The sequence below is a fragment of the Haliotis rufescens genome, unplaced genomic scaffold (genome assembly GCF_023055435.1).
Source record: "Haliotis rufescens isolate VD_foot unplaced genomic scaffold, xgHalRufe1.0.p SCAF_103, whole genome shotgun sequence".
In the NCBI taxonomy this organism is placed as follows: domain Eukaryota; kingdom Metazoa; phylum Mollusca; class Gastropoda; order Lepetellida; family Haliotidae; genus Haliotis; species Haliotis rufescens.
In genome coordinates, this window is record NW_025963784.1 from 477,973 (window position 1) to 495,925 (window position 17,953).

Below are 17,953 nucleotides of genomic sequence, written 5' to 3' on the forward strand. Positions count from 1 at the left end.
TTCGTTTTCAATATGCAGTTACAAAAGCAGATATTGCACATGAACATATTCGTCTTGCTACATATTATTTTACGAATTGAAAATCTGGTTGTCAGAGAGAGGTCTTTAGAAGTTCTAAGTTCCAAGTTCATGATACCAATTCACTAATATCTCTGTTACTGCATCATATCTATCTTATGTGAAGCACGTGTTTCTTGATATATTGATCGTACACCGGAAAGGCATTTGTTGTGAACTTTCAGGAAAATTTGACAAACTACACGTGGATCTTAATGCCAGTGAACATGCCACGTAATCAACATTGGGTGCTACTGGTGGCTAATGTCAAGGATGGAACAGTGGGCGTGGTTAATTCTTAACCCTCCTTAATTGTGGAGGACAAGGTTGTACAACACTGGAGGTAGGTGGACAGAACAGTGGGCGTGGTAAATTCTAAACACGCCTTATATGTAGAACACCCATTTGTACAACACTAGAGGTAGATACAAAAAAAAGAGGACGTGTGGCTGCACATTATAAATGTTAAAACCAAGCTATCCAATTTGAAATGTTGAAATGTTGATTTCTCAAAAACAAACATGAATGTAAATAAGATCCATCGAAAAATGTTCGATACACCCACATTTGTAGCTTTTACTTTTGGGTAGAAGATATAGAACAACTTGTTCACAGGGTTACCCAGTTCTCCAAATGGGTACACTGTGTGAATGATTTAAACGCCATAAAAAAAGTTATGTCACTCATTCATTTAAACCATAACATCTGTATTTGCTAACATAAAACCTAATTATGGACAAAGCAGGAGAGAACATCAGAAATGCCAGGACCGGATATTTTAGGCACTGCTGTATTTACCTTCTGTTCTACCTTTACTTTAACACCAGTCCACATGAGTTGAAGACTTTATTGCCATCGAGTAATATACATGTATTCCTCAGGCTCTTTGTAAATCACTTGCAATCTACGTCTAAGGAAGGGAGCAAGTCATGGATGAAGAAACAATACCCAGTGATAGAACATTCTGATGGTCACAGCTGTGGGATATTCGTTCTGATGGTAGGTTGGTTTGAAGCTATGTTTTTGATATGAAAGGCAACATGTGTCTCAATAACCACGTATGAAAGATACCTTTTCATTTCTAACTTTCATATTCTCAGGCTGCTGATGCAATTTTGTCGGAGAAGTCTCCAGGCATCATGAGGAACTGTCACGTTGAGAAAAACAGGCTGTATGTGCTTCAGAGGATACTACAGTATGCCAAGGACAAGGGAGATATGCAAGGTGGAGGAAATCACATGATGGCAGTTGATGGACAGGGTAATGTCACAAACGAAATTCAAACTGTAACGCTGGAGACAAGAGATGTACTGGAAAATAGCTGTACAATGACAACAGAACAAGGATGTCCAACTATTCATGAAGAGGATGGACATGAAACACATGAAGGACCCGACTGTGCTATGGCCAGTGATGAAAGTATGCATTCTGGAGATCATTACTATGTTACGTAATTGTAAGTCGTTACGCAAGGTATTATATTTTAGATCTACATGTGCAATGTTGTACACTGCTTTCTGACAAACGCTATTTGTTTTCACAGATACAGAGGACTATCCATGTTTGGATCAGCACCTGTTGCATAAGCAGGAGATGGCGTGCTTGTTAGTGGTTGCTTTGGCGGAGAATAACCTGGAGGAGAGGAGGCTATGGGCAGGGTCTGACACAGTGACTCGCGTGGAAAGAGAAACCTACAAAAAATATATTGTTTGGGCAGTTAAGGCTTTTGACATCAATGAAGAAGAATACACTGAAAATATGATGAAACATATTTTATCCCAATTGGCGGGATGCTGTCTCCATCATGAAGCAGGCTCATATAGAATAAGAAATCATAAAGTAGCAATAAAGCTAAGAGAAATACTGCCACGTGATGTAAGGCAGTTGGTTGAAAGGATGGATCTCGAGTTCATATATCGTTATGTGACATTTAGAGATGATCCAACTGAAGAGGAACAACTAAATGTGTCTTTCAACCTCGAATTGAAACATGATGATCTGCATATTGTAGCGAAGAGGTTTGCTACAGCTTTACACGGCAGAAAGTTTGCCTTTGTGTGCATGCATTCCCTATTCCAGGTAGAGACATTTGTTGATATGGTTTGGGAGAAATTGTTGCATAATATGAACAAGGACAGTTCTGTACTGTTGAAAGTATTGTCAAATAATGACATTGTACATGGATATTCCTTTCTGTTTTGGGCGAGCATCACAGACAACTCACATTTGTTGAGGAGAGCATTGTTCAGTGTTCATTTGAATGCAGAGAACAGAAAGGAAGCTTTGTTTGGAAGTTGCTTTGGGAATAGTTTAGCCAACTTCGATTACTTGTTTTCCAATAAAAACTGGAAGTTGGATAAGTTGTGGATGACACTACCCAAACTCCCAAGACCTCTCATCATTAAACTGCAGTTGGCAGTTGCAGATGATCTGAGAGTAAAGTTTGGTAAATGTTCACTTTTGGACATTGCCTGCATGGGTGGGTTGTCTACAGTGGCTTCCAGATTGTCACATTTGATGAAGACGAGCAAGAAGAAAAACAAGTCAAGAAAGAATACATATGTACATTTTGCATCCTTGTGCCTAAAGGGCAAAGATACCATGGATACAATTACAAAAATTGGAAAACTGAATGTCAATATAAAAGGTCCTGAAGGATCAACACCTTTACATTACGCATGTGCAGTTGGAAATGTTAGCATTGTAAGCTATCTGTTACAGGAAGTAGCGGACATTGGTGAGCAAAACAAGAAGGGTGAAACTGGGCTTCATTTGGCATGTATTATATGGAAATGTTATTACAGAACAAGGGAATAATTCATTTGAAAGATAATGCTGGCCGCACACCTCTACATCGTGCAGCCTGGCAGGGAGATCGGGTGGTTGTGGAGGTGTTATTACAGAACAAGGCAAATGTGGATGAGAAACGTCAAGATGGCAGCACACCTCTACACATTGCAGCCAACCAGGGACATCGGGTGGTTGTGGATGTGTTATTACAGAACAAGGCAAATGTGGATGAGAAAGATAAGGAAGGCAGCACACCTCTACATGATGCAGCCTACCAGGGACATCGGGAGGTTGTGGAGGTGTTATTACAGATCAAGGCAAAAGTGGATGAGAAAGATAAGGAAGGCAGCACACCTCTACATCTTGCAGCCTACCAGGGACATCGGGAGGTTGTGGAGGTGTTATTACAGAACAAGGCAAATGTGGATGAGAAACGTCAAGATGGCAGCACACCTCTACATGATGCAGCCTACCAGGGACATCGGGTGGTTGTGGATGTGTTATTACAGAACAAGGCAAATGTGGATGAGAAAGATAAGGAAGGCCGCACACCTCTACATGATGCAGCCTGTCAGGGACAGAGGGAGGTTGTGGAGGTGTTATTACAGAACAAGGCAAATGTGGATGAGAAACGTCAAGATGGCAGCACACCTCTACATGAAGCAGCCTACGAGGGACATAGAGAGGTTGTGGATGTGTTATTACAGAACAAGGCAAATGTGGATGAGAAAGATAAGGAAGGCAGCACACCTCTAAATGATGCAGCCTACCAGGGACATAGGGAGGTTGTGGATGTGTTATTACAGAGCAAGGCAAATGTTGATGAGAAAGATAAGGAAGGCCGCACACCTCTACATCGTGCAGCCTGGCAGGGACATCGGGTGGTTGTGGAGGTGTTATTACAGAACAAGGCAAATGTGGATGAGAAAGATAAGGAAGGCCGAACACCTCTACATGATGCAGCCTACGATGGACATAGAGAGGTTGTGGAGGTGTTATTACAGAACAAGGCAAATGTGGATGAGAAAGATGAGGAAGGCAGCACACCTCTAAATCATGCAGCCTACCGGGGACATAGGGAGGTTGTGGATGTGTTATTACAGAACAAGGCAAATGTTGATGAGAAAGATAAGGAAGGCCGCACACCTCTACATCGTGCAGCCTGGCAGGGACATCGGTTGGTTGTGGAGGTGTTATTACAGAACAAGGCAAATGTGGATGAGAAAGATAAGGAAGGCAGCACACCTCTACAGGATGCAGCCTACGATGGACATAGAGAGGTTGTGGAGGTGTTATTACAGAACAAGGCAAATGTGGATGAAAAAGATGAGGGAGGCAGCACACCTCTATATAATGCAGCCTGGCAGGGACATAGGGTGGTTGTGGAGGTGTTGTTACAGAACAATGCAAATGTGGATGCGAAAGATAAGGAAGGCAGCACACCTCTACATAATGCAGCCTGGCAGGGACATAGGGTGGTTGTGGAGGTGTTATTACAGAACAAGGCAAATGTGAATGAGAAAAGTAATGATGGCTGCACACCTCTACATGATGCAGCCCGCGAGGGACATCGGGAGGTTGTGGAGGTGTTATTACAGAGCAATGCAAATGTGGATGAGAACGATGAGGAAGGCAGCACACCTCTAAATCGTGCAGCCTACCAGGGATATAGGGAGGTTGTGGAGGTGTTATTACAGAACAAGGGAAATGTGGATGGCAAACGTGATGATGGCCGCACAGCTCTACATGATGCAGCCTACCAGGGACACAGGGAGGTTGTGGAGGTGTTATTACAGAACAAGGCAAATGTGCATGAGACAGACGATAAAGAAGAAACTGCTTTACAAAAAGCAGAGGCACAACATCACGATGATATTGCATGGCTTATAACTGAGGCAACAAATATAGATGACCTGACAATCAACCATGGTACAATTACAGATAGGTAAGAGCAATGTGGAAATGATGCTTGAGTTGACAGCCCAAACACATATATTGTATAAGCTGTTTTGCAGAACAGTTTTGAAACTTCACGAAACCATATGAGACCCCGAAGAGGACAGTACCATCAGATATATATAAAAAATATCTATTTCAGCTAAAAAAGAATATGGACAGAGCATTTCTACAAGGCCCCCAAAACAACATACTAAAAGTCCCAAATCAATCAATCAAATATGTCATGAGAGACCAACAGTGTATGGATATTTCATGTATGTCCATGTCTTGGATTTTTGGGCCATTCAGTTAGTGTGACAAGTTTTATGCATAAAAGTCCCAGCACACTGTTTCAGAGATAAAAGCTTCAACAGTCTGAACTCATATTTAGGAAACGTGTCCGCCATCTTGAAATTGCCAGCCATCTTGATGTTTTGTAGATTTGTCAATAGTCGAAAACGATCAACAGCTGTGAATATCTTTAAGAAACATAATATGGCTATTTTGCAACACAACACATGCTGTTTGTCATCAAAACATTGAACCTCATCTGAAATATGGTAAATACCATTGACAGTTGGTTGCCTTATTTGATTATGTAAATTAGACATATTTCCCAAACTAAGATTGCTTGGGACTTTAAGTATGTTTTGGGGACCTTGTAGAAATGCATTGTGGTGAAATGAAATCTATTGCTATATGTTCCAAGTGAAACCTTATTTTCCATGGCCTACATATGTCAATTGGGACTTTGTAAAAACGCTGAAATTATGTTAACCAATATTTGAACTAAATTAGGCTTCACTGTGTATAATATTGAATGATTCGTTGGTTTACGTTCATGAGTATGTGGGGCTTCCATTTAGTTTGGAGTCTTTTTCATTAGATACGAATTTTGAATGCGCTGGAGGCTTTTACATCTTGATTTTGTATTATATGTCACAATAGCATCACTATTGTGATTAAGTCCTATTTTCTCTGAAATGTTGCGTCAAGTGCATGTGATATTGTTTCAGGGTGACAACCGATGGCCAGTTTCTTATGAAATCATCGTCAATTCCACACGGACTACAACAATGGCGGTTGGCTTACATCCACACCACTAACATCAACGTGCCCCGTGAACCACACATCAGTAGAATTGCCAGGGGTTTATGTTCCGAGTCAACTGGGACAAGCAGTTTCCACAGACAGACAAAGTGTTATGGAAGAGAGATACGTCGCCTTGCAGTCATCCCAACCATATCATATGGACGGAAATCTTAACAACCTCCATACAGATCCTGCACGCATGGAGATACGTTCACCCAATCAAAGAACAGAAACCATATATGAAATCTCAAGTCATGTTCCCACCTATGTCCATGCTCAAGTAGTTGGTGACACAGTGCCTAGTTCAGATACAACTTGTAATTCTGAGAATACCATCATTCACTACACTTAGTCTGGGGAAAAGATAGAGCTGCAGCAGCTCTAAAAGTGGTCTTGAAAGGAGTTATCATTGTTATTATGGTGTCCAGTGTTACAGTATACATATACAGTTTTACAACCTCCATTAGGGGTCAGTCGTCCGAATTTGGTTTGCAGAAACTAACGAGTTATTTGTGAAACCCAAGAGCACGCGTATGGTGCTTACAAACCTAGAAACACAATCTGTGAGAACCTGGACAATCATAGGTATCTGTTGTGCCCAAGGGACGCAACTCTGCACAGCGAATCGCGGCGCCTTAGACGACTGGGCCACCCGTACCCCCGTGGGAGTGATTTGTGTCGATGAAGTTTTGACGTTTCTGTATGCATCTCGATTCCATAAAAAAAACATTGTACGTTACAAATTCTAGGAACATGGCTAACTTTAATGTTGAGAAGATTACAAAACAGTTTCTTACAAATGTTTATAACTGGACATATGCAGATTTCAGTGTGTTCCGAACTTTATTAAAGCAAAGTATTTTGTTGAAATTAGTGGGAGTGAGTACAGCTTGACGTACACAATGCAGCTACATGTCACTGTGTAAAATATGTACTTGCAGGAACACGTGGGTGTCTTTCTATCATAGTCGGTATTGTCACTTTGATTTGTTTCTGCACCATTTCCAGTGTCAGAGTAGTGAAGTCTCACTCCCAATACGAAGCCATGTAACCTGTTGTACATGCAATATAGACTTTAAAGTATGTTCACGGTGACCTCATATTCAGGAATATAATGACTGTTTTATTTCAAAGCAATTTATCCTATTAATTTCCATGATGTCTTGGCAAACATGAAAATGCTAAGATCAAATAGAATACTTTGAGCTGTGTCCCTTAAACAAATACAGACTTTATAGTCATGGGGAAAACCAAAACCAGTATTACATTCTTCCATGATATCTGACATATTCGTATGTGACATATTATGTGATAGATCACTGAACGAATCCCCGTAAGATATCGGTTTTTTTACAAACATTGTATCTGAAAACGTATCTAAGGAACGAAAGATGTTGGAAGCACTATTCTAATAACACTATTGTACTAACATTCATGGTGTAATTTATATACTTTTATCATCAGATAACTCTTGTTAGTGCTGCATTAGTTAAGTGGCCTGTTATGTATTGCCCATAGTTGACCCATTGTATAACCCCTTTGTGACTGTAGACCTACAATTATGTTTTTCAATAGAAGTTGTTTTTTATTCATTTATATTTTGTGCTGATTTACTGATTTGGCAATATAGTTTGAACCGTTTTCTAAGTTAACCTTCGCGTTTTAATTCGGAAATCCCCTCGTAACACTGTGCCATACAATTTAAACATACAGAGGCGATTAATTTTAATTTCTAAAATGTCACCAGTTTCATTCATGTGACAAATATATGAAAATCCTTATCCAATTATGCAGACGTACATATACAGTCGAACCCCGATGTCTTGAACTCGGATGTGCCGATTCCACGAGTCCAGGCGAAATCACAGTCCAACATCTTACCATATTTATAGTATTGTTACCTGAATGCTGGACATGGGTGTTTTGAGTTCAATTTACAGTCCCCAAAGTTAAAAGGTAAAACTTATCAAGATCCAGGTCGAATTCAAATAGTTCGGATAAGTCGAACTATTTCTTTGGTCCCCAGGAGTTCGAGGCAATTGGGTCCGATTGTTCCTTTATGAGTATATATCTGAATATGTATACAGGTAGACAGCCTGCTAGAATTGTCATCATACACCATTGCATTTGTAAATACCTTGCTCTGAAATAAAGTGGGCTAGACCGCCTCCATTGTCGTATGGGTAGAGTATCAGACAGACTTATTTCGTATGTGTGGCCATGAGGCCAATAGCACAATGACATTTTGTTGTAAAACAATTCCTCGTGAAGCAACACTTGTATACTGATTAGATTGTAGCTAAATATGGTGTACACAGTTTTATTTATATTCAATGTATTATCCTTCTTTCAAATATCTTATAAACACACACAAGTCTGAGAAGAATATGGCTATTTTTGCTGTTCATTAACTGTACAGATTTTCTTTGTGATGGATTCGTGTAATAATAGTCAGGCAGGTATTTGATTCTTATATCCTCATATACTGGACATATCAATAAAACATGGTATTCATTTTCTTGGTTATATTTGCAGAAAGGACACATCGATGTTAAAGCATCATTATCTTTGGAATGTCTGTGTAATTGTATAGTGAGGGTATGTATACCACGCCTGAACTTCCTTAAGCATCTGCGTAAAGGGAGAGAGTATCTGCCCAGTAACGTTTAATTGTGGTGCTCTTGTTACCCCGCCTGGCGCTCAGCATTAAGGGGATAAGACTGGTCAATTTGAGGTCAGTATACTGTGTCAGAGTGGGGTGTTCATGTTAAAACTTCGCCATGGTGTATCAGTGGCTTGTTCTGTAAAAACGACATGAGAAGACACACATACATGTACACACACGCGTGCATGCACGTCACTTCATATAAGTGCAATTTTCTTGAACGCAACGTTAAACCTCAAACCTCATTTTGCCTTGCCTCACCTCTACAGAGAATGAAACAATTAAGGGGAAAAAATAAATAAAATACCTGCTTATTTATGCTCGGCAAACGTATACTGAATATTGTTTGTGAAGTCAGGTCTGAAGATTTTCGGGGCACGAGTGGCCCAGTCGTCTAAGGCGTCGCCTTTTGCTGTGCAGAGTTGCGTCCCTTGGGCACGCCAGAAACCTGTGATTGTGGGTTCGAATCCCGGTGCGCCTAGATTATGTTTCTAGGTTTGTCAGCACCATACCCGTGCTGTTGGGTTTCACCGAAGTGGTAAACGTCTGAGACCTGCATCACTTCGGGCTTTCCTCTCACATTAAGCTGACACGCCGTGATATAACTGGAATACTGTTAAAAGCAGTGTTGAACCCAACTCACTCACTCACACACTCTGGAGATTTAATTAGAAAGGAAATTAGATTCAGCCCCACTCACACCCGTCATTGACGAAACATGGTGATTGTCCCTTGCCGATCTCAAATTATCAAGATTTCATTTCAATGACATGTTATCGCAAGCTGTACTACCAACGCCGTTACAAACATTATCCCGTCTTGTATCCAGTCAACAAAGTCAATTGTAGACAATGTCAGGGATAGATAGGGTTGAATAATGCATACCACGTTTACAGTAGCTGGTCAAAGGGAGGCAACTCTGTTTTCAGATATTACGTCAGCATTTGAAAAGTACGGAAGTTATCCTGACGAGACCTGGATACTGTGGGTAAAATGCTTACAGGCGTATTGTCAATAGAAGCATCACCTGTAGCTGTTCGTACTGGGTTAAATGACTTTGTTTTCTGAATGTGGCAAATGTACGTAATAATGACAAAAGGTATAATGAAATGAAGTGCACTGATTTTTAAACGGCTTTAAATGTTGTGTTTTGTGTTGAACTCATTTTCCAAAATGTAAATAGTATTTTCCTGTTTTAAATCATACCATGAAGCAAATTTGTTCTTCATTTCATGTACATGAAACTTTGATCTTTTGATCACCACAACCATTGTACCTGTAACCTATTGTTCAGGTTGTGTGAAAGGGAGAGAAAACGTATACGCTTACTTATGCTATTTCTAGTGATATAAACAGAGGGACGGTTTGAATATTTGAAACGATGTACAATATGAAGGTTGTATAGCACTGGGATCGAATTACGAATTACGAATATGTTCTGATTACTGACTTGAATAATTAGTTTTTTATTCAATTCAATTTAGAAAGTTTGTGAATTTCTGAGTAATTTATCACTATCACTGTGAGGTGGAGGTATTCGAATTCGTCAGAGATGTTTGTATGGATAAGAGCGACAAAACCCTTTGCATAATCACAAGAAATCTCTGTTGTAAGCCGACTCCATTTTACGATTCTGACTTTATTAAAAGCATCACTATGAACTTTCATTATTTCCGGGAGATATTTCCCATGTAAGCCCCAATCCGTAGCATTCTAAACTTAATAAAAATACAACGCCAGAGAATAACCAGTCTTGATTATCTACCGAAACACATTCCATTGGGCGTAAAAGGCAAAATAGGGGGGAAAACTATAGGAATGGATAACTGATAATCACTGATGACACCACGTCTTTGTGAAAGTGCACGCATGTCCTGCCCAACGGTAGGAGTCGCCATTGGTACAATCTGACTCCACGTGTAGGAGCCGCCATTGGTACAATCTGACTCCACGAGTTCTTAGGGTAAACTTGCAAATGCAGAAAACACAAAGAAACAGTGATTTGATAAATATATTTATTTCCCAAACATGATGACTGATGATATGCCCCCTGTTTACTGATCGCTGTAAAGTAGAGGTGAGATTACAATATCTCTGAAGAAGGTTAAAAGGCATGACGATAGTCATGTTCGAAATGATAAAAACAAAGTTTCATTTCTTGTAATATTTCTCCGACCGAGGTGCAATTACACTGACAAGGAGGGCCGTCACTGCAGGATGTTGAGAATGTCCTCCCATTCGATCGTGCATCTCTCTTTACATGTCCATAGTGCTTTGACCAGGTCCAGATAGGTGGCCGAACTGCCATTCCACTGCTTCCATTTAGTGAGCATAATCAAGATCTGCATATACATTGAAGATGGGTGTGCAACTCTGCCCTGTTGAATAGCCACAACGCTGAGCCCAAGTTCAATCCCGACGTGCTCAAATCCTATCCCGATATGTCTCGCAACAAGTCCGAGGTCTCGTGGAGTTACAGGAGTCTTCAGTCTCTCATTCACACAGCGTGTTGAACCTACACAGAAATCTGTATTACTTGATGAAACTCCAATTCTACTACAAAGGCTCACATCAACAGGTTTCTTTCTGTTTTGTGTGATTGACATGTGGTATCGAATTAACCTTTATTTATCTCCAATGCTCATCGATATTCGAAATAAGCAATACAAATTGACAGAAAAAGAAGTTGCACATATCCTCCAATATACATATATGTCATCATAATAACGATTAAAATAAGTTGAAAGTTTATGCTGAACACATGGCATATATTACCAAATTTCTGAAATGAAATCTTCAAATTATGATAAAGAATGTCGCACAAAATTATCAATTTAATGGGCAATTATAGTAAACGCACCTCTGCTTATGATCTGTTGGATGTTATACTCGATCAGCTCTTTGCTTGACTGGTGCATTCTCTAGAACGAAAAACACACACTATCAGTTGTGTGTTGAGATGATATGCTGTAGTATTTCCTGAAAGGCGTTGAACTCAAATACAGTATTATTCTTCAGGTGGGATCAAACTTCCCCACTATAACACTTAATATGGGATGATAAACTTCCACACAATAACACTGAATATGGAATGATAAACAGAGACAATGTCTGGCGGAACAGGAGTGAGTATATAAAGACTTTTAACCGTATGTTCGTTACCTTATATCCACTATTAAGCATATATACAGAATGCCACACGTGTAGTGTTAAATGATGTGTACATATATTACTACCATTATTGCACCTTAATGAACATATCTAAAAGGGCGTTATCAAGACGTACCTGCCACTGAAGTCCAGAGAAGCACGAGGCAATGTTCCCCATGCTGCCTATACATGTATGACACTGACGTTCACCACTCTGTGTGTTCCAACTGGTATGACTAAATCAAAACCTCTAAGCTATATGTGAGCACAGCGGGATGCCCCGGCACGAGAGGGGACACAACGTCTCACGCTCTCTCGCAATAGCTTCAACCAAAGATTAAGGAATTTCGGATTCTCGGATTTCAAAACTGATATAAAGGCGGAGTTTGGTAAAATGGTGTGTATGTGAAAGAGATTATAATAGACCTATGTGGGGGTTATACCTCTTATCGTGCATTTAAAGTTTGTTGTCACACACTATGACCAACAATAATAAAGAAATAACATCACAGCAGTGTCGATAATTGACGTGTGGTCACAAACGCAACCTTCGGTTCAGTATGCCTCTTACACATGTAGATAAGAGAGCCTGTTCAGTCAATAACCAAGCCAGCCCTTTCAAGGTGTCATGACTTATATGTTAGTCTTGCAACGAAAACAATAGACATGGGAATATTGTCACAAAAATAGTCTTTTAAAAAGGATAATAGGTCTCAATCTAAATAAGTATCTAGAAATCATGACCATAGAATGGATCAGAACTTGATGTTAGACGTGTCAGCAATACGAAAATGTCCATGATTGGACTATAATCATGATTGGATCTTCTTCAGCTGTAGTCAAGTCGTCCACACGGACAGACGGACACACTATCATACCTCTTCCAAATATCCACTGCAAGGTCCACGTATCATGAATTTTGTTGACAATAATTTCACATACATTCTAATCGTTGACTTTCTTTGTTCCTACGCCTTGTAAAACATCTTTCAAACGCAGGTAATGTGATGATCAACAACATTTCTATCAACAGTTCGTTCGTTACATCAATTTCAGTTTCCGGAATTTCAGATGGCTAATGACAGAAGAACCCAATTAGTTATCACTTGCCCATTCTTCCCCGTGAGGGGCGGTAGGGTAGTCCAGTGGTTACAGTGTTCGCTCGTCACGCCTAAGACCCGGGTCCGAATCCTCACATGGGTTCAATGTGTGAAGCCCATTTCTGGTGCCCACCGCCGTGATATTGCTAAAATATTGCTAAAAGCTGCGTAAACATTACACCATCACTCATTCTCTCTTCCCCGTGTACATATGAGGCAGAGTGACTAGTTGTTTCGAAGGACGGATGGATAATTAGCAGTTGCTCAACTTTAATGTCTCTCTGGGATGATAATTGTAATAATGTGGTTTCCAGCTAGAGCTGCACTACAGCGATGACAGTAAATCATGCATGCTGACGGTATCTTATATAATTAGTGTGAAACGTAGCATGCAGAAAATGTAATCTTCGATTCGCTGATGTTATTATTCAGTCGCGCAGAAAAGATAAATTTCGTTGCACAGACCAAAACTAAGCACCCACCCATCGTCAGCTATACAGAATTATAATTCTACTACATTTGTTACATGTAGGTTACAGTCAACGTCGCATATCATATCACACACGAGATGAAGAAACGATATATATATCCTGTTACTATATATGACAGCTTATCATCAGTTGGTGTTTGGCGTTGTAAAGGAATGACATTTGGAAACACACGTACTTGACCTCATGGAATACAATTCTTCAATTACGTCATCTTTAAATAAAACCCTTTCTGTAATTGGAATAGATCTCGACTAAACGCATGTCATAAGCATGTGCTCAATGTGTTCAACTTCAATGAAAGCAAAAGAAAACGCTGAACACAAATGAAATCATTGTACCGCTCTGTGCCGGTCACTGGTGGTTAATATGAAAGGATGGGTTATCTTTCGTGCCAATTCTCGGGAAAGAACAAAAGACTCAAACACATTCCTTGGTGTGTGGAACTCAAAGGTTGTATACTTGTAAACATTTTTGATAGCCGTTAATATATAACAGTAATCGCATCTTTACGAGTCTTTCATATGTACAAACACCAACAATATTGAGAAATTCGTGCATTCACATATACATGTGCACACATTCGAACACATTCATGCACTGGAAACATATGCTGCAACCCCTGACTTCCCTCTCTGATCTCAGCACATCCTTACCTTATGCCTGTATTATCAGCATGCTACACGTAGGTCACCAAACATTGTATTTCAGACACTACCGTAGCGTCATGTCTTTACATATAATAGTTCCTTGTATGTCCCCCGACACTTAACATGCATGACACGAAGTATGACCCTTATATGTGTCACACTGTGATGGCCGTCTCTTTCACATGCACTGCAGTTGATAAAGAAGGCCTACCCGATATCTAAATCCTGACAAGCATTATCTAATATTCCCCATTATCTTCGAATCCGCAGCGTGTGATATTGTGACACAGCTAACACAATGTAGCCAGCCCAGTTTATACATGCATAACTGTACAATTTACCGGCACACTGTAAATCTCAGACGTATGTAATCAACAAATTGCTGTCATTTCTCCAAATCACGGACTTCGGATTTCCGGATTTTCGGCTATGAATCGCCATGTCATTCAGTTACATAGTTGTCACGGGGAGGGGGGGGGGGGGGGGAATGTTTTCATTCATACTCAGTGGTTATAGGCTGCTTATCAAATCTTCTCAATGTCAACACCACGTGGAGTAAGCTGTCTACTTCAGATGCCGTAAAAGCGTGTTTGATCATAGTATTGAGACGAGAGACGCCATATTATTACCAATAAAACTCGTATGTATGATTTGTTTCTTTTGTATATATGTGTGATGAGGTTTTATTTTACTCGAAAAGCCTAAATTCGTGTGGGATAACACACAATATGTTGATGTTGAGCAGTATATCAATCAATATAAGTTATGGTGTATCAATTAATTGTCTCCTATCATGGGAATCCGGTAAAGTGGACAGGCACACTGACACGTATGCAGGATTTCTGCACTTTCCTCCCTTTCTCCAGTAATAATGATGATATTAGTGTTAGATTGTCAGATGTTCTCCTGTCGTTTCCGGAGTGAATGACGTTTCAATTTCATTCGAAAATATGACCCAATTTTGCATACTCTCACTGCAGATACTAATCTATCTATCGAACTAGGGACTATTCTGGTTTGTCTGAAATGAGGGTTGTCTGTGGGCACTACGCAATAAAACGAAACGAAACGAAACACACTTCGGGCAGCTATATGGCAGATAGTTCATGCAAGATGTGAACAAGACAATCCGACAATCCGACATAGCATATGACGTTTCGTTTATTTGTCAAAATCAGTTCATAACACTGTGGTTGAGACAAGCAGTTAGTTCTAGGTAGGATACGGACCTCATGTTATACTACTCATCAGGCATTATGTACAGGCTGAGGTATATATGAAAACTAAGTGGTATTAAATGTAATAGAGATGAAGGAAACTCCCTTACAAACAACATGAAGGTTTATCTGAAAGCATACGACGCCGTTGGGTTCGGATGACACCCACACAGCTGAATGACCAACTCTGACCACCTGATTCGCTCCAGTCAGCTCTTGCAGCAATCATAGGATACTGGTGCCTTATTCATCACCGGAATATACACAGGGCAGATGTAATGTAGTATAATCACATGATTAACACCACGTAGACTAACATAAACACAAACATCCATATGTGCAATGTTTAAATGAACAAAAAAAACCGTAGTTTTAAAAAGCAACATTTATTCGTGAAACATAAGGAAATATCAAACATGTACGTTATTCTTAACATATACTAGAGCAGTGAGTCGACAGTGTTGTTGTTAGGTCAGGTGTGCACTACGAATGACACACTAAGTCGATGGTGATTGGAGAATGTTTAGTATGGCATCCATTTCGAGCGTACATCTACCTCTGCATCTCCACAACGCTCTGACGAGCACAAGGCCAGTGGCAGATCTGCCATTTCTCTCCTTCCACTTGGTGAGCATGTGTAAGGTCTGCATATAAAGTGAATTTGTGTGTGAAACTTTGCCTTGATCGATCACCACAAGATTGAGTCCAAGTTCGATTCCAATAGATTCAAACCCGATCCCAATATGATTTGCCACCAGGCTGACACCTTTCTGAGAAACATGGATTCTCAGTCTTTCCTCATTTACAGGGCCTACAAAACAAATTAACATCACGTTTTATGATTTAAAAAATGTGAATGAAAATTATAGATGAGTTTGCGTTTTGAGTAATTTTGTTTTTGACTTTTCAAAATTACATTTTAACAAACACCTTACAAATCAGAACAAATATGGAAATTGTGTTGCGAGACATAGTACATCTTAATATATGCAGAGGAGAATACATATTCTCTCCACGTCTACGGTATAGCATATGTGTACTTAAGATATTATGCGACGTTCATATTGTATATTTAACATAATCAAATTGATCAAGATGAAAAGGACATATTCAATGACATTAAATAAACGAACCTGTCAATGTGACCAATGGATTATATGAACCGATCATCTGGTTGTGTGGCTGGCGTAGTCTCTGGAAGGGAGATGTTTTGACCATGCCATGTCATGTATAAGGTTAAATGTTGCAAGCTTATGTCATATATACTTTTCGTGCTGTCTCACACACACACACACACACACACACACACACACACACACACACACACACACACACACACACACACACACACACACACACACACACACACACACACACACACACACGCACGCACGCACGCACGCACGCACACACAGACACACACACACACACACACACACACACAGACACACACACACACACACACTCACACATACACACACACACACACACACACACACACACACACACATAAAACCACAAACGCGCACATCGACATGCAAACAATGAACTTGTTAGTTTCTAATAATAAAAATTCACCTACCCGATACCCAAATCCGGACCAGCAGGAGACATAATTCCCCGTTGTCGGCTCTGTACATACGTTTTACCCTCTGCTGTGGAGATCTGCTGTCCGTTCAATCGCTCGCTATTTATGTAGGCCTTGTGAAGGGGATTTACCTAAACTCGTTGAATGATTGTATACGGTATGAGTCAGGTCATCTTCAAGTCGGATTGTAGGAATTTGTTCATCCACTATAGAATGTACTGTTTGATAATCACAGCTTCATGGACACTGACATTTTGGTCGAGTCATCCCATACTACAAGTAGCAGACTTGTACATTTGTCTTTAATGAGAAATAGACTTGTTGGAACTGATATGCAATGACATAACTATGTTGCCTGAAATGACCATTAAAACATCCTTGAAACATATATATGTATAACGTCAAACATTGTTTTGTTAGCATTCAGTACAGAGTACAGGGGGATGAACGGTGTAAGAATCATTAATCTCACAATATTTTCTGTTGCAGAAAACCCAAACAGCCGTGTGTTTATCGACGGGCGTTTATTGAAGCAAAACATTGACATTAAATCACGAGAACGCGACATTGTTCAAGTGTCGCGACCTCGCGATTTAATGTCAATTGACTATACAGTTATATGTCACTATTTTCGAAAGCGCGAGAACGCGAGATCGCGACGCTTGACCAATGTTGCAATCTCGCGTTCTCGTGCTTTTGTGTCAATTGCCCATACAGTTATATGTAAATTCGTTTGCCAAATCTCGCGTTCACGGGATCCCGCATTCTCCTGTTTTGGGCATAGTTAGCTCGTTTCGCAGTGATTAGACAAGGGTAAAACAACAGTATTATGCATGCAATATCTTTCCCAGGGTGTAGCAACTAAGATGACTGAGAGGTTATGCATGCTATACATCATAAATCCGAAAATCCGACTTGTTGTACATTGTACAATGTCAACTAGTTAGCGGAAACGTCTTTAGGCTGTGTGTGTGGTTTTTTTTGTTTTTTGTTTTTTGTGCGTGTGTTTTGTTTTCTGTGTGTGTTTTGTTTTCTCTCTCTGTGTGTGTGTATGTGTGGGCGTGCGTGCGTGCGTGCGTGCGTGCGTGCGTGAGTGCGTTCGTGAGTGCGTGCGTGTGTGTGTGTGAACGTACAAATGACCAACAACAACTTCAAACATTTCATGAAGATTTTTCTGCAGAATGTTTCCTTCGCAAAAAAATAAATTTGAAAAGGACC

At 40.1% G+C, this 17,953-nt stretch overlaps 1 protein-coding gene across 1 annotated transcript; it reads left to right on the top strand.

The window, feature by feature from the left end:
* Window positions 1-367: 367 nt before the first annotated feature.
* Window positions 368-4,292, top strand: LOC125377897 (ankyrin repeat domain-containing protein 50-like; the record flags this gene model as incomplete). Its single annotated transcript, XM_048391981.1, has 5 exons — window positions 368-400; window positions 939-1,056; window positions 1,158-1,476; window positions 1,601-2,536; window positions 3,388-4,292. Coding segments are annotated over exons 2-5 (2,226 nt in total), but the record flags the coding sequence as incomplete, so codon positions are not given.
* Between the last annotated feature and the right edge of the window lie 13,661 nt (window positions 4,293-17,953).